This window comes from Anser cygnoides, chromosome 2 (genome assembly GCF_040182565.1).
Source record: "Anser cygnoides isolate HZ-2024a breed goose chromosome 2, Taihu_goose_T2T_genome, whole genome shotgun sequence".
Taxonomy (NCBI): Eukaryota; Metazoa; Chordata; class Aves; order Anseriformes; family Anatidae; genus Anser; species Anser cygnoides.
Window position 1 is genome coordinate 466,170 of NC_089874.1, and position 18,298 is coordinate 484,467.

At 60.5% G+C, this 18,298-nt stretch overlaps 1 protein-coding gene and 1 long non-coding RNA gene across 3 annotated transcripts in view; one reads left to right on the top strand and one right to left on the bottom strand.

Annotated features, from left to right (window-relative positions):
* AGAP3 (ArfGAP with GTPase domain, ankyrin repeat and PH domain 3) overlaps positions 1-12,726 on the bottom strand; it is a 141,078-nt gene extending 128,352 nt beyond the window's left edge. The window contains exon 1 of one of the 2 annotated variants that reach the window (XM_066991318.1): positions 12,286-12,725. In XM_066991318.1, the coding sequence (XP_066847419.1) occupies positions 12,286-12,562 (277 nt within the window). In that variant the 5' untranslated portion in view covers positions 12,563-12,725. Of the gene's footprint in view, positions 1-12,285 lie in introns of both variants that reach the window. The other variant, XM_066991319.1, reaches the window with a different exon arrangement.
* Positions 12,727-12,952: 226 nt separating this feature from the next.
* Positions 12,953-17,609, top strand: LOC136789987 (uncharacterized). Its single transcript, XR_010829008.1, has 3 exons — positions 12,953-16,108; positions 16,231-16,468; positions 16,959-17,609. It is a non-coding gene; the product is annotated as an uncharacterized lncRNA (long non-coding RNA).
* The last annotated feature ends 689 nt before the right edge of the window (positions 17,610-18,298 follow it).

The following is an 18,298-nucleotide window of genomic DNA, read 5'->3' on the forward strand; positions in this document are numbered from 1 at the left end:
TCTGTGACCAGGGAGAACCAGCCATCCCATCCCTCTGGGAGGGCTGCTTAAATCCGAGGAGAGGTTCAAAGGCCAGAGCAGATGAGCAGCTCACCATTAGTCCTCAACGCAGCGCTAAAGCTAAAGAGCTGAAGGATCCTTGGATAGGACAGCCAACAGAGAAAAGACCTGGATTTACAGTAAGTGTAACCGCAGTTGAGTCAAATAACTGTGTATTGCCTACAGTCTCATTTTTGTACTTCAAGGACACTGGGTAAGGGAAAAGCCATAAAAATTATCCAAAGGCCACAATAAATGAACTCACCAAGAGACATTTAAAGAGCATTATGTGATCAACTTCCCAAAAAGAACACAGAGAGAATTGATTACGATGTAAAAGTAAACTTTTCAGGGAAGTATTTTCAGGTAACAAAGTTTTACTTAGTCCCACCTAAAGAAAGAAGTAGTAAATGGAACTTTACACCAGACAAAGGCAAATCAGAAATTAACTGCTAGCTAACTAATGCTAGGGGAACTAACAGCTGGAACAACCAGCCCACGGACACAGTGGATTGGGTGGCGTTGCAGCGCCAGGATGCGGAACTACTTGGAGGTTTTTCAAGACCAACTGGACAAAGCTCTCATCAGGCTGCTCCGACGGCAACGCTGACCCAGCTTTGCTCAGATGTTGCACCAGAGACCTCCCAAGGTCGCTCCCAGCACCAGAGGCTCTGTGGTTCTCCACCTCTACGTGTTTCTGAGGCCGAGCTGCGTGCGTGCCTGGGGAACGCTTCACCCAAACCACTGCAGCTAAGCAGCAGGGGAACAGCGCAAACGCTCCTAGTTCTCACTGCTCAGTAATTTCCACAGGACAGACGCACCAGTCTCAAAGTCCGTGTTCAAAAAAAAACAAACAAACCCCCGACTGAGCTCCACTTTTAGGTATTTTCTCCTCACAAGAAAAACACTCTTCGGCCTCCCCCCCAGCCTCTCACAACCACAACTTCCTCGTGCCCTTCAATCCCGCTCGCCCACCGTCTCGCCGCCACGCCACTGCACAATCCTCTCCCCAAGAGCCCACCTCGAAGCAAGGACTACTGAGCAGAAGGGGGTTGGACAAGTTCTTCCACACCCGTTTCTGGTGTGCGCCGGGCCACGTGCCATTTTTGTGCTCTAATTTTACCCTAGACTTCATTTCCACGTCTTGCAGGCTACCGGAACATCCTTCACCAAATCCTCCAAAGAGACCTGTCAGGAGGAGGCGGCGCAGAAAAAAGACTGAAAAAACTGCCCAGCAAGTTCTTATGGCGTGCTGGAGGGAGGACAGCAAACAAACTGGACTCCACCGACGCAGATGTTACTGAACTCCACAGGCAAGATCTTGATGGAAGCAAATCTTCAAGGAAAAAAAAAAAAAGATTACAGAAAGCTGGCAGGTCCTCAAAGCAATGACGCTAATGGAACAAACAGAAATCATCCCAGTGCAAAGGAATGTAAGTGTGGTAAGAGACCAATTTGGCTAGCTCACACGAGCTCCTTATTGGTCTCAGACACAGGGAAGCGTGCATGGGGAAAGTGGAAATTAGGTCAGATTAATAAGGATAAAGCAGAAAAGAGTGGCATCAGCACCACGGACTGAACTCAAAATAGCTATGCAAAGAGACAACCAGAAACAAACAGGAAAGACAAGGTTCAATTCTTAGGTACGTTAGTAAAAAACTGTAGAAGTGTGAAAAAGATTGACTGGCTTCTTGGTAGACAGAAAAAACAACAGAGATGTCACTGGCACTGAGAACAGAGCGTTTTATGCCTCTTCGTGTGAACCTTCACTATAAACAGCAAAGCAGTGTCCAGCAACGAGCAGCCAAAGTAATGACTAAGCTTTCAAAAAAAAAAAAAAAAAGCAATGTCAGATTTTGATTAACCTGACCCTGACATGCTTAATTGTCTGAAGCAACCTCAGATCTGCTCAAGCTGAGAGCTCAAAGCTAATGGGAAAGCAGCTACGCTGAAAACGGTAAGTAGCAGTGCCCGCCTATAAAAATGAGCAAATCGAGAAGCCAAGATCTCACAAAAAAATAAAAAATAACAATCTGTAAGTCCCTAGAAGACAAGGCAAGCAATAGTGCACGTGGATTTATCAGGAACAAATTGTGTCTACCCAGCGTCAGTTCCTTCTGCAGCAGGGTAGCAGACCCCCAGCACAGCAGAGAAGCAGATGTTCGGTACCGTACATTGTGATGTTTCTGACTGTTTCACATGGTACTTTCAAAATTAATTTAAGGAAGGATAAACCTATTATAGGCTGAGAACAATACTGATTAGATAACCACAGTGAGAATATTTATCAGGGATAACCATACAAATTGAAACGAGCATCAACCTGCACTGGCGAGGTTTCTCCTAGGCTCAGCTCTTTTCAATGCTCTTATTAACAAACAGGATCACGAAGAAAGCATGCCTACTAAAATTGCAGGTGACATGAAACTAAGAGGGACTGCAAGGGCTGGAATCCTAACTGGCTTTGTCAAATTGGAGAAATTGTCTAAATAGGATTAAACCCCAAAGGGATGCTTGCAAGGGCCTACACTTACGCAGGATTGACCAAGAACAGGAGGGAGCTGCCGGCAGCAGCCTTCCAAAAGGGATCTGGGGCCACACTTGGTCGCAGCTCAGCAGGAGCCAGCACAGCCGCACGTGTCCCTGAGGGCAGCCGCCGGGCGCCCTGCCTCGCGCTGTCCCAGCGCTGCCTCCAGCCCCGGGCGCCCCCGAGGGGACGGGGTCCTGCGGGGAGAGCCCGGGGGGCACGGAGACGAACAGGGGACCGGGAACAGCCACGCGCGAGGTCCCGAAGTTATCGAGCCCGGAGAAGAAGGCTCCGCTGCGGTTTTCAGGTACAGAAGATGCTGCTGCAAAGAGGACGGGGACGGCCTGCTCCTCTTGTGCTCGGCAAACGGAAAAGGTTCACTTCGAACGTGCTACGGAAACCAACAGTTAAACACTGGGAGAGATTCCCAGGGAAGGCTTTAGGTACACTGCCACTGACGACCTTTTCAAGGCCAGTTAGACAAACCTCACGTACCTTCCCCGTGACCAAAGGAGGCCGCTCCCCACCCGCGGGCAGGCGCCGGGCTCCTCCGGACCCTGCCGGCCCCGCCTGGAGCACAGCCGGCCTTGGCGTCGTGTCCTCTCCGGTCCAAGACTTTCACGCTCTTGGTGCTGCTGCGAGCTCTCTGCTGCTTCTTAACAGCCTCAGAACATGGTCCTCACCCTCAGTTTTGCTGTTCCTCCGGTGCCTCGCACAGATCTGCCCTTAGCACCTTCCCTTCTCCCTCTGCACTTCTGGGCAGCTTTGTGTGCTCATTTAGTATCTCTCAGCTCTGTGTCGATGATTCATAGTTCTGCCTTTCTATTCCTGAACCATCTCCTGTCCAAAATGAAGCCTCAGCTTATTCCCCCCTCCAGCATTTCAAGAGTGCACCCCCAAGGTGAAGTTCAACACGATTAAAGAGAGCCCTAACGAACCCCAGCTTTGCTCCCTCTTCCCCCAAGCCCTCGGGCTCGATGAGCGTGGGCATCGCCCCAACCCTGCCTGCCAGGGAAGGGCACAACTCAGACACTGTGACGGGGAGCAGAGGCCGTGGACCCAGCTCCTGCTCTCCCGTGTCCTTGTCCCTAAAACCCTTCTGGGCTATGCAGGCTCGAGACACAGCCCCTGCGACCTGGCCTTGCAGCCAAAGACGCCAGGCTTCCATGCTGCACCAACTCCAATGGCACCCGTCCCCCCAGAATTGTTCATAACAGATTTGTCGCTCAGCCGCGCTCAGTCGCAAGCTGCTGCTGAGCTCTCCTCACCCCTCTCGCCAGCAGGCCAAGCCTCGCTCCGAACCCCTCCTCCGGGCCCTCCTCTTCTGTCGCATCAGACGCGAGCTGCTCGCCTTCACTCCCCAGCTACTCGCACGCTGCAGCTCCTTCCTTCGCTGCTGCAGAGCTGCCTCCGCTCCCCCCCAGACCAGGCCAGCAATCTCCATTTCCCGGCTGCTAAACTTCAGGCAAACACCTCCCTATTTCCTCCCATTTGTACTTCATGTTTGAAAAGAGCTCTCTGTAAACAAGCTGAAATCTGCTTTATTATCCTCTTTCAAATTGCTCCTTAAAGCTCTCCTGTGCCTCCGTACCCTCCAGAATCATCAAAACCAGCCCAGCTTAGCCACCCGCCTCGTCCAGCCCCGCCGCGCCGCGGCCCGCTGCCGTCCCGCTGTCCGCAGGCCCCCCTCGCTCAGCGGCGCCCGTCTCCCACCTCTGAAACCTCCGGAGCTCCGCGCAGGGCTCTCTTTGTTCTGCGTCTTCACTGCATCTACCGCAGGAGGAACCCATTCGATTAGGCTCCAAGGTGTGATTGTAACGGGGGAAAACGAAGCAGCAAAAGCAGCAGAATCCCACCTGATCGCTGCCAAACAGAAGTGGCACGGTGCCCCCAGCCCCGCAGCACGCCGCCGTGCCAGGGCAGCACCGCAACCGGCCAGCAACACCTGGGGGCCGAGGAAGAGGCAAGCACGCGCTAGAGGCTCATCTGAGCAGTTAAAAACCCCTTAATTAAGGACAGGAGGCACCGCTGGGCTAACTGTCCGAGTGGTCTGCAAAACCGCAGCAGGCTGCAGGCGAGCAGTAACCACGCTGCAGGGCTCACGTTTCAGAGCTGACAGCCTGTGCCCTCCGCGGCAGGGCGAGACACCGGCTGAAACACCTGCAGCCGGCGGCTCCCAGCCCTCCAGGGCCACAGCACCGGCGTTAGGCCAGGGCTCTGGACACAGCAGCCTGCATCCAGCTAGCGAGCAACGGAGCCACGGTGCTCCTGCCGACCGAGCGGATTTCATCACCAGGCAGATGACACGGGAAGAGCGAGGTATCACACAGAGCCTCGGGCAAGAGCTTCCAGAGCGGCTCACGCCCGCCAGAGGCTGCGGCGCTGCGATGCAGCCCCACGGCAGCACGCCTCCAAGGATGGGCGTGAGCGTCCCGGCGAGGCCCCCCCGGACCCCCATTCTCTTCTCCTTCCTGGCCCGCCCGTCACACCCTGCCTGGGGTGTCCAACACGGGGAGCGAGGCAGCCCCCGCCGCCCACCTCCCACATCCCAGCGTCACGCAGCAGAACGGGAGCCTGCTGTGGTGAGCAGGAAACCAAAGCCTCGGCTTCTGGAAACATCAGGTTTTCATTCTGCGGGCAATCTGGTGAGCTCCGGGACTAACGCGTCCCGCGTTCAGCCTGCGTGATGCCACGGCCCTTCCCTCCGTGCGGCATCAGCTGCTCGCCCTCCTCTGTCCTGGGGTCTGCCTGTTGGTAGGAGCCTGGAAACAGCAGGGTCAGCTTTGGTCGGAACTGGACAACGGGTCTGAAAGGCACTGGGGCAGGAGGAGCAAACAAACACAGAACCGGGCTTAATCATACCAACCTCCTCCTAGCAGGAAAGCAGGTTAAAATTCTGGTGATTTATTGGCCTTCCCGCCTTGGAAGGCTCCTTGCTGAGTGCTCCTCCACCACACTCAGAAATCCACCTGGATACACACCCCCAGGCTGCTCGCCAACACCCAGAGCATCGCAAGAGGATGAAGAGAAGAAGGAAGGAAAAAGACACTTTCCATTTTCTTGCAGGGCACTGTGGGCAGAAGTAAGACAGGTGTGGTTTGTCCCCTCCACGCAGCTGCTACATGGGAGGCTCTGACCCACAAAGTCCTGGAGGTTGATTTAAAAAGAATCAGATGCCAAGTAGGAGGGTGGGATCGTGAAAAGGAAAAGGAATTCTTCCCAGCAAGGGGTGCGACAGGACGCATGATCGTGCTAGCCAAGGCTAAAAGCTCCATTCGTGGGCAAGCTGCTAGTGCGGTTCCTGCACCGCTCCATTTCCAGTAGCTAGGCTCGTGTCGGCCTTTCAGCTGAACGCTTCTTCCTTTGGATCTCACGGCCGCTGCCCACAGCCTCCTTCGCCCACCGCTAACCACGGTTAGGCAGATCAGTCCCCGTTAGGCACCACGGCAATCTGGTTTGGCTGCCCAGAGAGGCCGGCGGTGCTGCCAGCAGCTGGGGCTCACCAACGCCTCCACTCCTCACCCCAGAGGCGCTGAGAGCCCGGGCACTGCCCAAGGCTCGCAGGTCTCCGGCCAAGCGCTGCCGGGAGCCCCATCACCCTCCTGGGAAGGGCTGCGAGGCGGCTGCTCGCAGCCACTCTGCGAGAGATAACCCCACCTGAATTTCTGCTGCTGGGGCCTCACCAGGCAGAGCCCGGCCGCCCCAGCCGAGCACAGGAGAAACGCAGAAGCAGCAATCACGGCCAGAAAATGAGCCCTGCTCAGGCACAGACACGAAGGCAGCTCTTGGGATGGGACCGGCACAGCCATCGCACCCCGAGAGCAGCCCCGGCTGGGGTGCAGAACCGCCTCTGAACAGGGAAAATACTGGGTGTAACCAAATGGAGACGGCCCTTGCTGGCAGAAAGGAGAGCTGAGTTTATATTGGTTCAAGGACAGCTGAATGAGCCAGGGGAAGAGGGACCCTTCCAGGACTAAGAACCGCACAGAAACCCTACCTAGCTCAGGAAGACCCGGTGAGGTCTGTCAAAACACGAAGACAAAGCCTCCTGCAGGCAGGCACTGGTTCTTACGCTCTTCACTGCGTATTTGATTTGTGCTGCCGTCACGATCAGTACATTTCATCAACAGACCTTCGCTGCAAGCCGCCTGTCTCTCACCAGCTCAAAAATCAGCACAACTCAGCAAAGTCAGGTCCATTTTGCTTTCCTACCCAGCCCCGACTACGCTTTGCCACCTCCTCATCCGTGCCCACGCCGGTGCTCCCGCAGGCACACCGTGAGCCCAGGAGGAACGGAAACCTGACCCAGCCAAAGCAAAACGAGAGCGTGGTTTCCAGCAGGGCAGCTCCCTGACCCCGCAGCGTGGACGCGAGTGCCAGCAGAAGGAAGGTAGGCGAGGCCGGGTAAGAGGAGCCACATCGCCCCTTACAGCAACCGCCACACGCTGTTGGATTGAAGGAATTGTGAAACTGCAGCCACAGAGGTCTGCTCTGATGCTCCCACATCCAAACCTGGCTCTTTGCCTGCGGCACACCTCCACGTCCGCAGCATTTCGTCCAGCCACAGCACCAGAGCTCCCGGCCCCTCGGCACCAGAGACCTTCTCTTCCTTCCCTGTGACATCTGCAACTCCATCCTGCTCAGACTTCAGCTACTGAGACCACCCGCCCATCCTGCTGCTGCTCCCTCCTCTCCCTCAGCATCAGGCAAGTTCTTCTGTTCTCCCGCCTCTCCCGCCCGTCCCTGTTTCGGAGCCGTCGCACTGCCCATCCGCGCACAGCACCTGCCAGGCGCCCTCGCGGATGGCTGTGGCCAGGGCACGAAGCCCCACTCAGCGGGCGGGCGCCTCTGCCCACGCGTGCCAGAGCCGTGCCCCGTGCCCTCCCCAGCTCCCAGGGCTCTCCTGCCCCCGGCTCCGGGGCCAGGCCACCACCAGCTCTGCTGGGCGAGGGCGCGCGCTGCGTGCGGTCCCTCTGAAGCTCCCACACGCCCCGGCCACGCACCCAACACGACGTGCCATCGCAGCGGTTGCCCGGTCTCTCCTCCTTGCATTCCTTCGGCTACCTCTGCTCCAAATGCCCCCCAGAGCACAAGGCCAGGGTGGCCGAAGAGCCCTGGCCCGGTCTGCTGGGACTCGGACCTGCTCTGAGCTCCCAGCTCCTGCCCTGCACCCGCTGCCCCAGCAGGACCTGAGCAAGCCCTGTCCTTCCACCGCCACCATTCCTCGTGGTTTCCAAAGCTTTGGGAATTCACAGGCACACACAAACAGGACAATTCTGCAGAGGTCATGGAATTGGCAGGAAAGAGCCGGCTCAGCAGAACGCTCTCCTTCCCCAGGGGTGTAATTTACTCCAGGCTGATTCAGCGGCGCGCGGCCACGCCGGTGCGTGGCCCGGCAGGGCTCCGGCCAGCTCCACGAGGCAGCTCCCGCCTCCGTCCTGCGCGCTGCACATCGGCGCATCAGGAAGCCGCTCCGAAAGACGTTGGAGAAGGATTCTGAACAGCGCTGTAAAACTTCTGCAGGACTGACCAAAACGACAAAGTTCAGACAGTTGAATTCATCAGGAAAAAAGGGACAGGAAAGCGTCTTCGTCAGCTGGTACCAGTGGCTTTCAGCACACACACACACACAAAAATAGTACAAAAGGACTACTTCCTCTTAGAAAAACACACAGAAACCCAGGGTCTCGGAGATGCCCATTGAACAGTAGCTGCTAATTATTCACAGCAAGGTGGCTAATAAAGCAGAAAAAACCCTACAGAACAGGCCCTTACGCTGTAACCTATCCCAAAGGCGCACCTTAACCAGGTGCCCTACGTTTATCTGACTGGGAAAAAGCTGAGCCCTGGGTACGAGGGGGTCGGCACGAAGCGCCCCGCAGTCCGTGCTGGCTTTCGGCGCGGTGAACCAGCCGGGAACTGGAGCAGCGCAAGGCCAACCCCAAAAGTGCCTTCTGCCCAGCCAAAGCCAAACGCGGAGCACAGCTAACCCAGCCACTCTGCTACCAGCCCAAGGGCTTTTTTCATCGTGTAACTCTTCCAGAGGGGTAACAGCAGGAAAACGTAGCAGAGAGCTTTCCAAATTATTCCCTCAATTGATGCTGGAGACGGAGAGCTTCTTGCCCCCGCCTCCTGGCCCCCAACCCTCTCACCACGGCTGACAACCTCCCCCAAGCTTTTCCTGAAGAGCTGAGCCTCCAGAGGGCTGCAAGACATACACATGGAAGCTAACGCTGGGAAAGAAAGTCCTCATGGTTTGACAGAAGCTCTCTCCAAGCACCTCAGCTACTTCTCCTCTATCTCCTGTCTCCTCCCTCCTCAGCTCCGTAACTTCACGCACGCCGACCACCGCTGCGCAGCCGTCCTCCTGGCGCCCCACCACCGACCTCCTTGCTCCCCGATCCTCGCCGCCTCCTCCCACCGTCCTGCCCCGGCCGGACCCCTCTGCCTCCTGCTGCCAGCTCTCTCGCTACAGGCCTGGCTGTATTCTGTTCAGAGCAGCACAGCTAGAGGTCACATTTACTGCAAGCAGGGGTTGTACCAACCTCCCTACCAACGTTGCACATCATTTTGCTTTAAGCATACACAGAAATCTTTTATAGAGCTCCACAGCTTGCAGCAGTCTCCAGAATTTGGCAAAGAAGCCTGGGATGAGGGAGGGAGATGCTTTTTGCTAGCCCCCTGAAAATCTGTCCAAACTTGGCGGTTGGAAAGCACCGAGCACCGCCGGGTCTCGCCTGTGATTCAGCCGGCGTTGGGAACGTGCCAGAGCCCGCCGCGCTCCCCAGCCCCGCGCACCCACCAGCCTCCGCTCGCACCGCAGCCTCTGCGCCGAAGCTCGAGCAACGAAGAGGAGACCAAAATAAAGCCCGATTCCCCCTTCCTCCCACAGCGACAGTCTTAACAACATCTCAGTTTTCGCCCCAGGAGACGCTGCACCGGCAAGCAGCCACCAGCTCCTCCCGCGCTCAATTTTCGCCACTGTCACCAGCTCCAACCTCCCCTCGTTCCTCCCCGGGAAAAGCCTCGCTCCCCCCCGACCAGCAGGGCTACCGGCACTCCCGGCTCCACGGCCGCCTACCGACACGCTCCTGTTACCTCCCTTCGGCAGCGCTGCCTGCAGAAGGAGCCGCAAAGCCACAGTGGTTGTGCACGACATCTCCTGCTAACGCGCTTCCCCCTCCTGCCAGCCGGCATTGTTCGGAAGAGCAGAAGCTGCACCGACGCCTGCCCAGCCAGCCGGGCTGCAGCGCAGGGCGAAACGCACGGGCACGCTGCCGCAGCTGCCGAGCGGGAACTGGCCTACGTCCCTTTCATTTTTAAAAATGAAGGAACTGCCTACGGGAAAGGATCTGTTAAGAGAATACGGACAAGCTTTGCTGCGTCCAGCACTCGACACGGGAAGTCGGATTTCAGATTTCACTTGCAACTTAAATAGCACAAGGACAACAGCAGCAATGACCACAGAATCTGAACAAGAAAAACAAACAAACAGACCCCTCCTGCAGCCGTGTCTGTGTCAAGCCCAGAGCACACAGTTTAGAACGATATCTCGTCCCAGGCTGCCAAGATGCTTCGAGAAACGATAACTTATCTGTAGCAAAACCCTTCCAGTGCCTCATTACCCCCACCGTCACCTCGGTCTCTCACATTCAGTAATGTATCGCATTTAACTGCCCAATCGCAGCGTGTTTTCACTGGGACCGCTCTTTAATCCGGTGCCTAACAGGAAAACACAGATGCAGCACGGATAAGGAAACGGCCTGCGGGATTCCTGCTCTGCTAAAACAGAAGCTGGAAAGAAAGGAGCGATGGGGCCGGGGGGGACCAGGAGGCACAGGGTGGTTCCGGGCGCGGGGCAGGCACAGCGCCAGGAGAAGCCCGGCTCCCCCCTGCAGCCCCTTGCCCCTTGCTGTGGGGTTAAACGAGCCCACCACCATCCGCCTCGGGAAGCACCGGCCCTTCACAGCTGCACGTGAAAGGATTCTGTTTTCACACCTCCCTGCCAGCAGCAGCAGAACGCATGCAAAATGAGTGAAGTTGCCTAGAGACGCACCTAAACGGCAGTGTGCTCATCGCCAGCCTACAACTGTTTACATCCTGAAGGACACGGCTCAGGTAGGCAGCAGCAGGTAAGAACAGAAAGCTGCGAGGGAAGCGGCGAGGTGCTGCAGCACAGAGAGGCCGGGCGGGGGGACACGAGGAGCCCCCGGGGCCTCTGCGCAATGCCCGAGCAGCAGACGGTTTTCACGGAGCCACCTTTAGCGTGGGTCGGTGCTGTCCCATGGCATGGTGAGCGCAAGCAGCATCAGGCACCGTAATCACGGCCACTGCACCCACAGGCGCTGGGGGCGGCTGAGAGCCTGCAGGAAGGCAGCAGGAAGGCGGCACGACGGCCCTGGGGCGACGGCCCCCAGGCAGGGCCATCCCGGCCCCCCCAGCTGGGGGCGGCTGCAGCCCCGCACCCTCCCCCTGGGCCCCGGAGCTAATCCCATCCCTCTTCATCTCATTGAATTCCATTAATTCAATGACTTTCTGTGGCAGGAAATCTCACGGAGCAGTCTCAGAAGTGAAGAAGCCCCCTCCTTTTTATTGGTTTTACATTTCCTCCGTTCCGATCTCGTGGAACGTCCTTTGTTCTTGCACCGCAAGACAGATGAGGCAATTTCTCAGATTTACGTTCCCCCGACCGCTCGATCCTTCAGGCCTCTGCCGCAGTCCCTCTCGCCTTTCTTCCTCCCGAAGCGGCCGCCCGAGGCCTGACGCAGGACGCGGCGGCCTGGCTGAGCGCGGCCCAGGCCCCGCGGCGGCTCCCTGCCCGGACCGACCCCGGGGGCCGCGGCTCTCCGGGACCGTCCGTCCCCGCGTGCCTCCCGCAGCCACGTTTCGGGGTGGGCCGGGGGCAGGGGGCCCGAGCGCAGACAAGGAGAAGCGCAGCGGGGAGCCAGCGGTGCCAGCTGGGAAACCAGCCACGGCTCCTCGCGGGGACCCAGCGGCGCACGCAGCACCGGCGCTGCCCTGATTCTGCCCGGGGCGAAGCCCTGCTGCAGAGCCGGGAGGTTTCGGGTCACCGCAGGGCCCCTTCGGGTCGGGCCGCGACCCCCAGCCTGCGGCCGGCCCCGGGCCCCCAGGACGTGGCCACGAGCTCCCCTCCGTCCCCTCGCCCCCCGCCCCGCCTCGGTCCCGCCGCCGCAGACCCCGGGCCCGGCCCGCGGCTCCCTGCGTTTTTAACGGCCCCGGGCTCGGGCCCGGCCGGCCGCGATCGCCGCCCGGTGCCGGCAGCCGGGGGCTCCCCCCCGCCCGGAGCTGGGCCCCGGGGCCGCCCCCGCCCCGCTCCCCGCCGCCCCCCGGCGGAGGCCGCGGCCCCGGGGCGGGGACGGGCGCCGAGGCCCCTCCGCGCCCCGCAGGCCCCGCGCCCGCCTCCGCCGCAGGCCGCGGCCCCGCCGCTCCGCCGCCCCCGCGGGCCCGCAGTGCCGGGGGCGGCCGCCGCTGCCGCTGCCTCTGCCGCTGCCGCTGCGGCGGGGCCCCGGGGCGGCCCGGCCCGGCCCGGCGGGCGGCGGGCACGGCTCCAGCGGCACGGGGGCGGGCAGCGGGCGAGGCCGCCGCCCCCGGCGGGCACCGGGAGCAGGTGCAGCGGGCGGCGGGGACAAAGGGCGGCGCGGGGGGTTCGGCTCGGCCCGGTTCGGTTCGGCCCGGTTCGGCCCGGCGCCGCCGCTCACCCTCGATGGAGATGACGTGCTCGCGGATCTGGCTCTGCAGCGCCAGGTCCTCCACGCGCTCGATGAGGTCGTAGATGGCGTAGATGTTGGGGTGCACCGACTCGAAGCGCCCGATCTCCGCGCGGATCGCCGCCGAGTTGGACAGCCCGAACTGCGGCGGCGGCGGCCCGCCGGGCTGCGGGCCCGAGGGGCCGGGCACCGGCACCGGCACCGGCCCGCCCGGCGCCGCCAGGCTCTGCTGCTGCGGGCTCTGCCCGGGCCCGCCCTGGAAGTTCATGGCGGCGGCGGCGGCGGCGGCGGCGGGGGGGGGGCCGGCGGTCAGCGGCGCGGGGCCGCCGGGAGCCGCTGCATGGCCGCGCTGGGCGGGCGGTGCCGGCGCTGCGGCTCGGCCGCCCCCGCCGCTCGCTGCGCTCCGCGCCCGCCGCTCCCCGCCGCCGCCGGCCGCGTCACGCCCCGCCCCCGCCCCGCGTCACCGCGCGCCCGGCCGGCCCCGGGGCGGGACGGGGCGGGAGGGGGGGGGGGGCGCCGGGAGAGGGGGGGGCGCGGTGCTGCGGGGCCCGCTCCGCCCCCGCCGGGCCCCCCCCCCGCGCAGCCCCCGCGGCCCCCCGCCGGGCGGTGTCCGGTCCCCGCTCGGTGCCGCCCCCCCGCCCCGCGCCCCCCCCCCGCTTCCACCCGCGCCGGTCTCGGCCCCCGGGGCCCGGACCGGGATCGCTCCGCACGCTCCCCGAGCCCCGCTTCGCCTCCCCGCTTCGTTCGGGGGGTCGTCGCCGCGCCTCGCCCCGCCAAGGTCACCCCTCGCGGTACCGGGGGGTCGGTGCCCGGCAGTCCCCGGCGGTGCCCCGGTGGCCGCGGGTCCCTCGCGGGTGCCGCTCGGTGCCGCTCGGTGCCACTCTCCGGTCCGTTCCCGACCCCGCGGCACCGGCACGGGGGTGTGGGGCTCACAGGGCAGGAGCCTGGTCCCGGGCTGGGGGCTGCTGTGGGCCGGGCCCAGCCGCTGCCCGGTGTCAGAGCAGAGCCGGCTCCGGCTGCCCCAAAGGGCCACGGCTGGGCCGCGAGTGCTGCCGGCTGTGCTGCTGGGGGGGCAGAGTTAGGGAAGGGGGGGAAAAAAAATTGCTGCACCACAGCAGCTGGGAGAGAGGAGAGAGAAACGTGAGAGACCCTGCAGCCCCCAGGGGAGCGCGGCAGGAGGGCAGGAGGTGCTCCAGGCACGCAGCACAATTCCCCTGCGGCCCGAGGAGAGGCCCCTGGTGGAGCAGGCTGTCCCCCTGCACCCACGGGTCCCACACGGAGCAGATCTCCACGCTGCAGCCCGTGGAGGAGCCCCCGGTGGAGCAGGTGGATGTGGCCTGGAGGAGGCTGCGGCCCATGGAGAGCCCCCGCAGGAGCAGGCCCCGGGCCGGAGCTGCAGCCCGTGGAGAGGAGCCCCCGCAGGAGCAGGGGGTCTGGGGGGAGCTGCCGCCCGTGGGGGGCCCGTGCTGGAGCAGTTTGCTCCTGGGGGATGGACCCCATAGGACGGAGCCGTGTGGGAGCAGGTCTTGAGGAGCTGCTGCCTGTGGGCAGCCCCCGCAGGCTCAGCTCGGGTGAGTCTGTTTTGCCCGTGACGGTAATTGTGGAGTGATCTCCCTGTCCTTATCTCATTATCTCAGCCCCTGAGCCCCTTTTCATCATAGTTTCTCCCCTTCCTTTTTTTTTTTGGGGGGGGGGTGAGAGTGTGGCGTGCCGGGGCTGAGGTGCCACCAGCGCGAAGCCGTGGCGGGGGCACTGGCAGGTGGGGGTGGGCACCACTGGGTCCCCCCAGCGAAGGCGCACACGGGGTGCGCCGACCCAGGGCCTGGAGATGGGGCAGGGGGAGCACAGCACACCCCGGCCGAGTGGGGCTCAGCAGAGTGAGAGCACCTCTCAAAACGTTGAGAAACAAAGAAATTGGGATCATAAGCCCTGGCTGGTGAAGTGCGATTCGGGAGGCAAAGCGCCAAGGAAGGACTCTCCGAGAGAACCCAGCCCAGAGCGGTTCCTTCTCCCTTCGCATCAGGAGCCGCGGCCCCCAGGGGCCGCCCGGAGCCCACCCGGGGGTATCGGGGCAGGGGCTGGGGCACAGAGGACAGGCAGGGGGCTCAGGGGGGCTCTGGGGACCGGGGGCAGGCTGGACACAGGCATGGGCGCAGCCATGGGGGGGTCACCGGTGCAGCCCCAGGCAGGTTGGTGCATCCCTGAGCCCATTACGGGGCAGAGGGGCAGGGTGGGGTGGGTGGCACCCAGTCGTGGGCTGGGGAGGAAGGGATGGCAAAGCCAAACGAGCCGGGCACTCGGATGGTGCTCCTGGGGCGCTCAGAGCAGAGAAACGGGGGGCCCACGGACGGTGGGAGGTGGCTGGGAGGGCTGCGGGGGCACCCGGCCGTCGTGGTCTGCAGGAAGCCCGGACACAGAGGAGGAGGAGGACGATGGCCATGGCAGCGTCAGTGACTAGAAAAACTTCCCCGGGCTCAGGAAATCTTGCGGGATGCGAGTAGCTGGGTGCTGGGTGAGTCTGTGGGACAGCCACCTCCCTGCCCTCTCTGTCTCCCCCTTTTGGCCTGTTAGGGTTCCTCCGGAGCTCGCCCACGGAACCGGGCACTGGCTGGGGCTGGAGGCACCTCCGGGCCCCCGGTCCCAGCCCTGCTCCAGCAGCACCCGGAGCAGGTCCGTGTCCAGGCTCCTCCTGGGATGGAGCCCCCGGCTCCTCTCTGCACAGCCTGGCCCGAGGCTCCGGACCCACACGGGACAGGAGTGCATCCTTTCCACCCCCACAACCACCACCATGAGCAGTTATTTAAAAAAAAACAAAACACAAAGCCCTTTTATGAGCGTCTTGTTGAAAGCTTTCAGAAAATCCACGTTCGTTGCACTGATTGGATCAGCCTCACCTGGACGCTTGTTTACGCTTCCAAAGACCTCTTCGTGGATCTGAGTCACCAGCTCTCTTTACAAAAGCCAGGCTGACTCTTCCCTAATTTGTCATATTTAACCACATCTACTCCTATTCTTTGTTATATTTGCTATTGAATTATTTGGTACAGAAGTTAGCCGTAGTGGTTTGCAGTTCCCAGGCCGTGCCCAGAGCCCTTTTGAAGATATATTTTTATTATTTTTATTTTTATTTTTGTTTTGGTTTTGTTTTTATTTTTATTTTTATTATTTTTATTTTTATTATTTGTGTCTTCCTATTCCTGTTCGCAGCAGGTAACGCAAATGCCCGGCTGCAGAGGCACCGAGCAGCTGCCTCCCACGTCTGAGTGTCTCCGGAGGGCTGCAGGGTGCCACGGCCCCCACCAGCCCCACACAGCGACACGATTTTCTGCAGGTCCCTGGGAGCACTGACCGTATGAAATGGCCTTCTGCCCAGTATCACCATCGTGGCTTATGTTCCTCCATAAAGCTCTGGTACCACGTGCTGAGGCTTCCACAGTACGTGTGCCTAAGAAAAGACCAACCAGGCAGGGTTGCCCTGTGGGCATCTCCCAGTTCCTCCGCAGTTAGGAACCTTCATTTCATCACCTCCAAACAAGAGGGACGACAATGGCCAAAGCCGCTCTCCGGGGACCGTCCCCAGGCACCCCACCTCCCGCGGCAGCGCCAGCAGCAGGCTGCGGCTCCCGGGCGCTGCTGAGCCGCGTGCGCGGTCCCGCACTGCGAGGCTCCGGGGCGAGCAGCAACTTTGCCATCTCTTCGGCAGAGCCATTGCAGCCTGGGGAGCTCCTGGAGGTCCATGCGGAGATTTTGGTGCTTCCATGAGGCCAGTGGGGCCGAGGCAGCAGGTTCGGCCTTTGTTTATAAATACATATGGGTATGTATGCACACATGCATCTGTTTCAGTGTTTTCCTTTTCTTTCCTGGAGAAGGGACAAGAGAAAAAGAGAAAAAAAATCATTACTTTCTTCTTTTCTCCTTATATTTATGCACTGGAAGAGCACTGACAATGAACCCTACCACAGCTGGATGAAAAGCATTAAAGGATGAACCTAAGCACCCACGCTCATCCCGCAGCCCACAGAAACCCACGGGTCTGCTTAAGGAACAGGCACCTTGGCGAGCCTGCAGGGAGCCTCTTAGCCTGAAACTGTTGGCTTCGGATCTGGGTCAGAGCACGGATCGATACGCGGCTGTGGATCTCAGCACTGCCCTTCCATCGGTGTTTGACTCCCAGGTCTGGGTCCTGAGTGAGACCTGCCATTCAGTGCTCTGTAAGGGATGGATGGTGGTGTGAGGTATAATCCGTGAGCAGTTGTCCTACAACTAGTGTTCATAAATGGTCTGCATCAATCTGGACAAATAAATGATAATCCTGGCCAGTAACATGTTTATGTTCAGAAGGCTTAGTTTCCTTGAACAGAGGAAGGTCAAGAAAAATCACTGAAAAGGAAAGATTAGACTGGAAAACATGAATTTAAATGCAAACCCCAAGCAGAATTTCTTAGATGACCAAGAAAAAGGGACAGATTTGAAAATCCGCCTTGAAAGGGCTGGCGTCACACGTCTAATTTTGGGCTGTCTGGAGCGACGCGCTGCTTTCAGGCAGCGTTTCCCTGTGCCGATCGCAGGGGAGATTTGGGCTGCTCTGCGGTAACTGGGTCCTTGAGGTCAGCAGCATGGCTCCTGTTGAGACACGGTGTCAAAGCGTATTTATTTTCTTCCAGATTTGCTCCATCATTTCCCCAACTGATAACACCACAGGCTCTTTCCGAGCACCGTGTCAGCCTGCTGTGCCTTTTCCCCCACACGACCAGCCTCAGCTTCCCGAGCCGCAGGACACGCGGACTCGAGCACCGGGAGGAGCATTGCAGGGGCTCGGCCGGGACCCCGGCTGCTGGATCTCGCCCACTGACCCCTCGTGGGACCATGGAGGTTCTTCTGCCCGCAGCCCAATGTTTGGCTCAGATGAATTGCACAGAGGTTGGCTGAGACCTACAGGCACCTGCGGGCAGAGGACCGACCTCCACCCCGCTGCCAAAAGGTGCGCTCTGCTTGTGCACCCCGCGGCCGGGCTGCAGCTTTATTGCGCTGAGGACAGCGGGGGCGAGCCAGCGTCCCCTCGTCCCCACCGCCCCGCCACCGGCCCGGCAGCTGCCCGCGCTCCCTGCCCACCCTGCCTGCTGCTGCGTGCCCGCAGGACCGGAGCCATTCCCCCTGGAAACGACCTCGGCACGCCAGCCAGCGAGCACGGATGGCCAAGTGAATGTAAGCTGATGCTAATAAATCTCCTGAGCATACATCCCTACATTGAGGTTTGTTCTGTTTGCACAAACGGCATAATTAACCGCGTGTATCTGTGCCCCCCTGCTGCCAATCCGGACCTTCGCTGCAGCTGCTGCCCCCGACCCCGCGCCGCTCCTTGCCCTGTGCCTGCGCACCCCTCGCCTGTTGGTGCCGCAGGCGTCGCCAGCGGGATGCCACGGGGCCGGAACGTCCCCCGAGCCTCACCGGGAGCCTCGCCGCCCCTCGCCGGGCAGCAGCTGGTGGGTTACATTGGGCAGGTGATCGGCCGGCTTTGCACCTCCCTCACGCTGCGTGTACCTGAGCCACATTTTCTCCCTAGCAGGGTATTTGGGCACCGTCACAAATCACCGCTCAGCCCCGGCTCTGACGCGATTGTAAGACTTAGGAGGATCAAAGTACAGCATTTTCTCCAAACCTCAGATAACTTTCATGTTTCTTTCCTGAATCCTGTCAGGTATTTTAATAACCGCTTAAAATGCACAGTTCTGGTGCCATTTTCCAGCGCTGCTCTCACCTCTGCTGAATGCAGCAACACAGCCCCACAGCTGCTGCCCCATCACCAAAACCGCCGCCTTGCACACCCATGGGGGGCTCCCCCACACCACTGCCTTGCACATGCGCCTGGGGATTCCTTGCCCATCTGTGCCCCCAGTCTGTGACTTTAACCCTGTCTCCCACAAATCTTCAGCACCTGTGGTTTTGTGCTGGCTCTAAGACCACCAAGGGAGCTGCTAAATGCCACCAGCACTGCAGAGGTCTT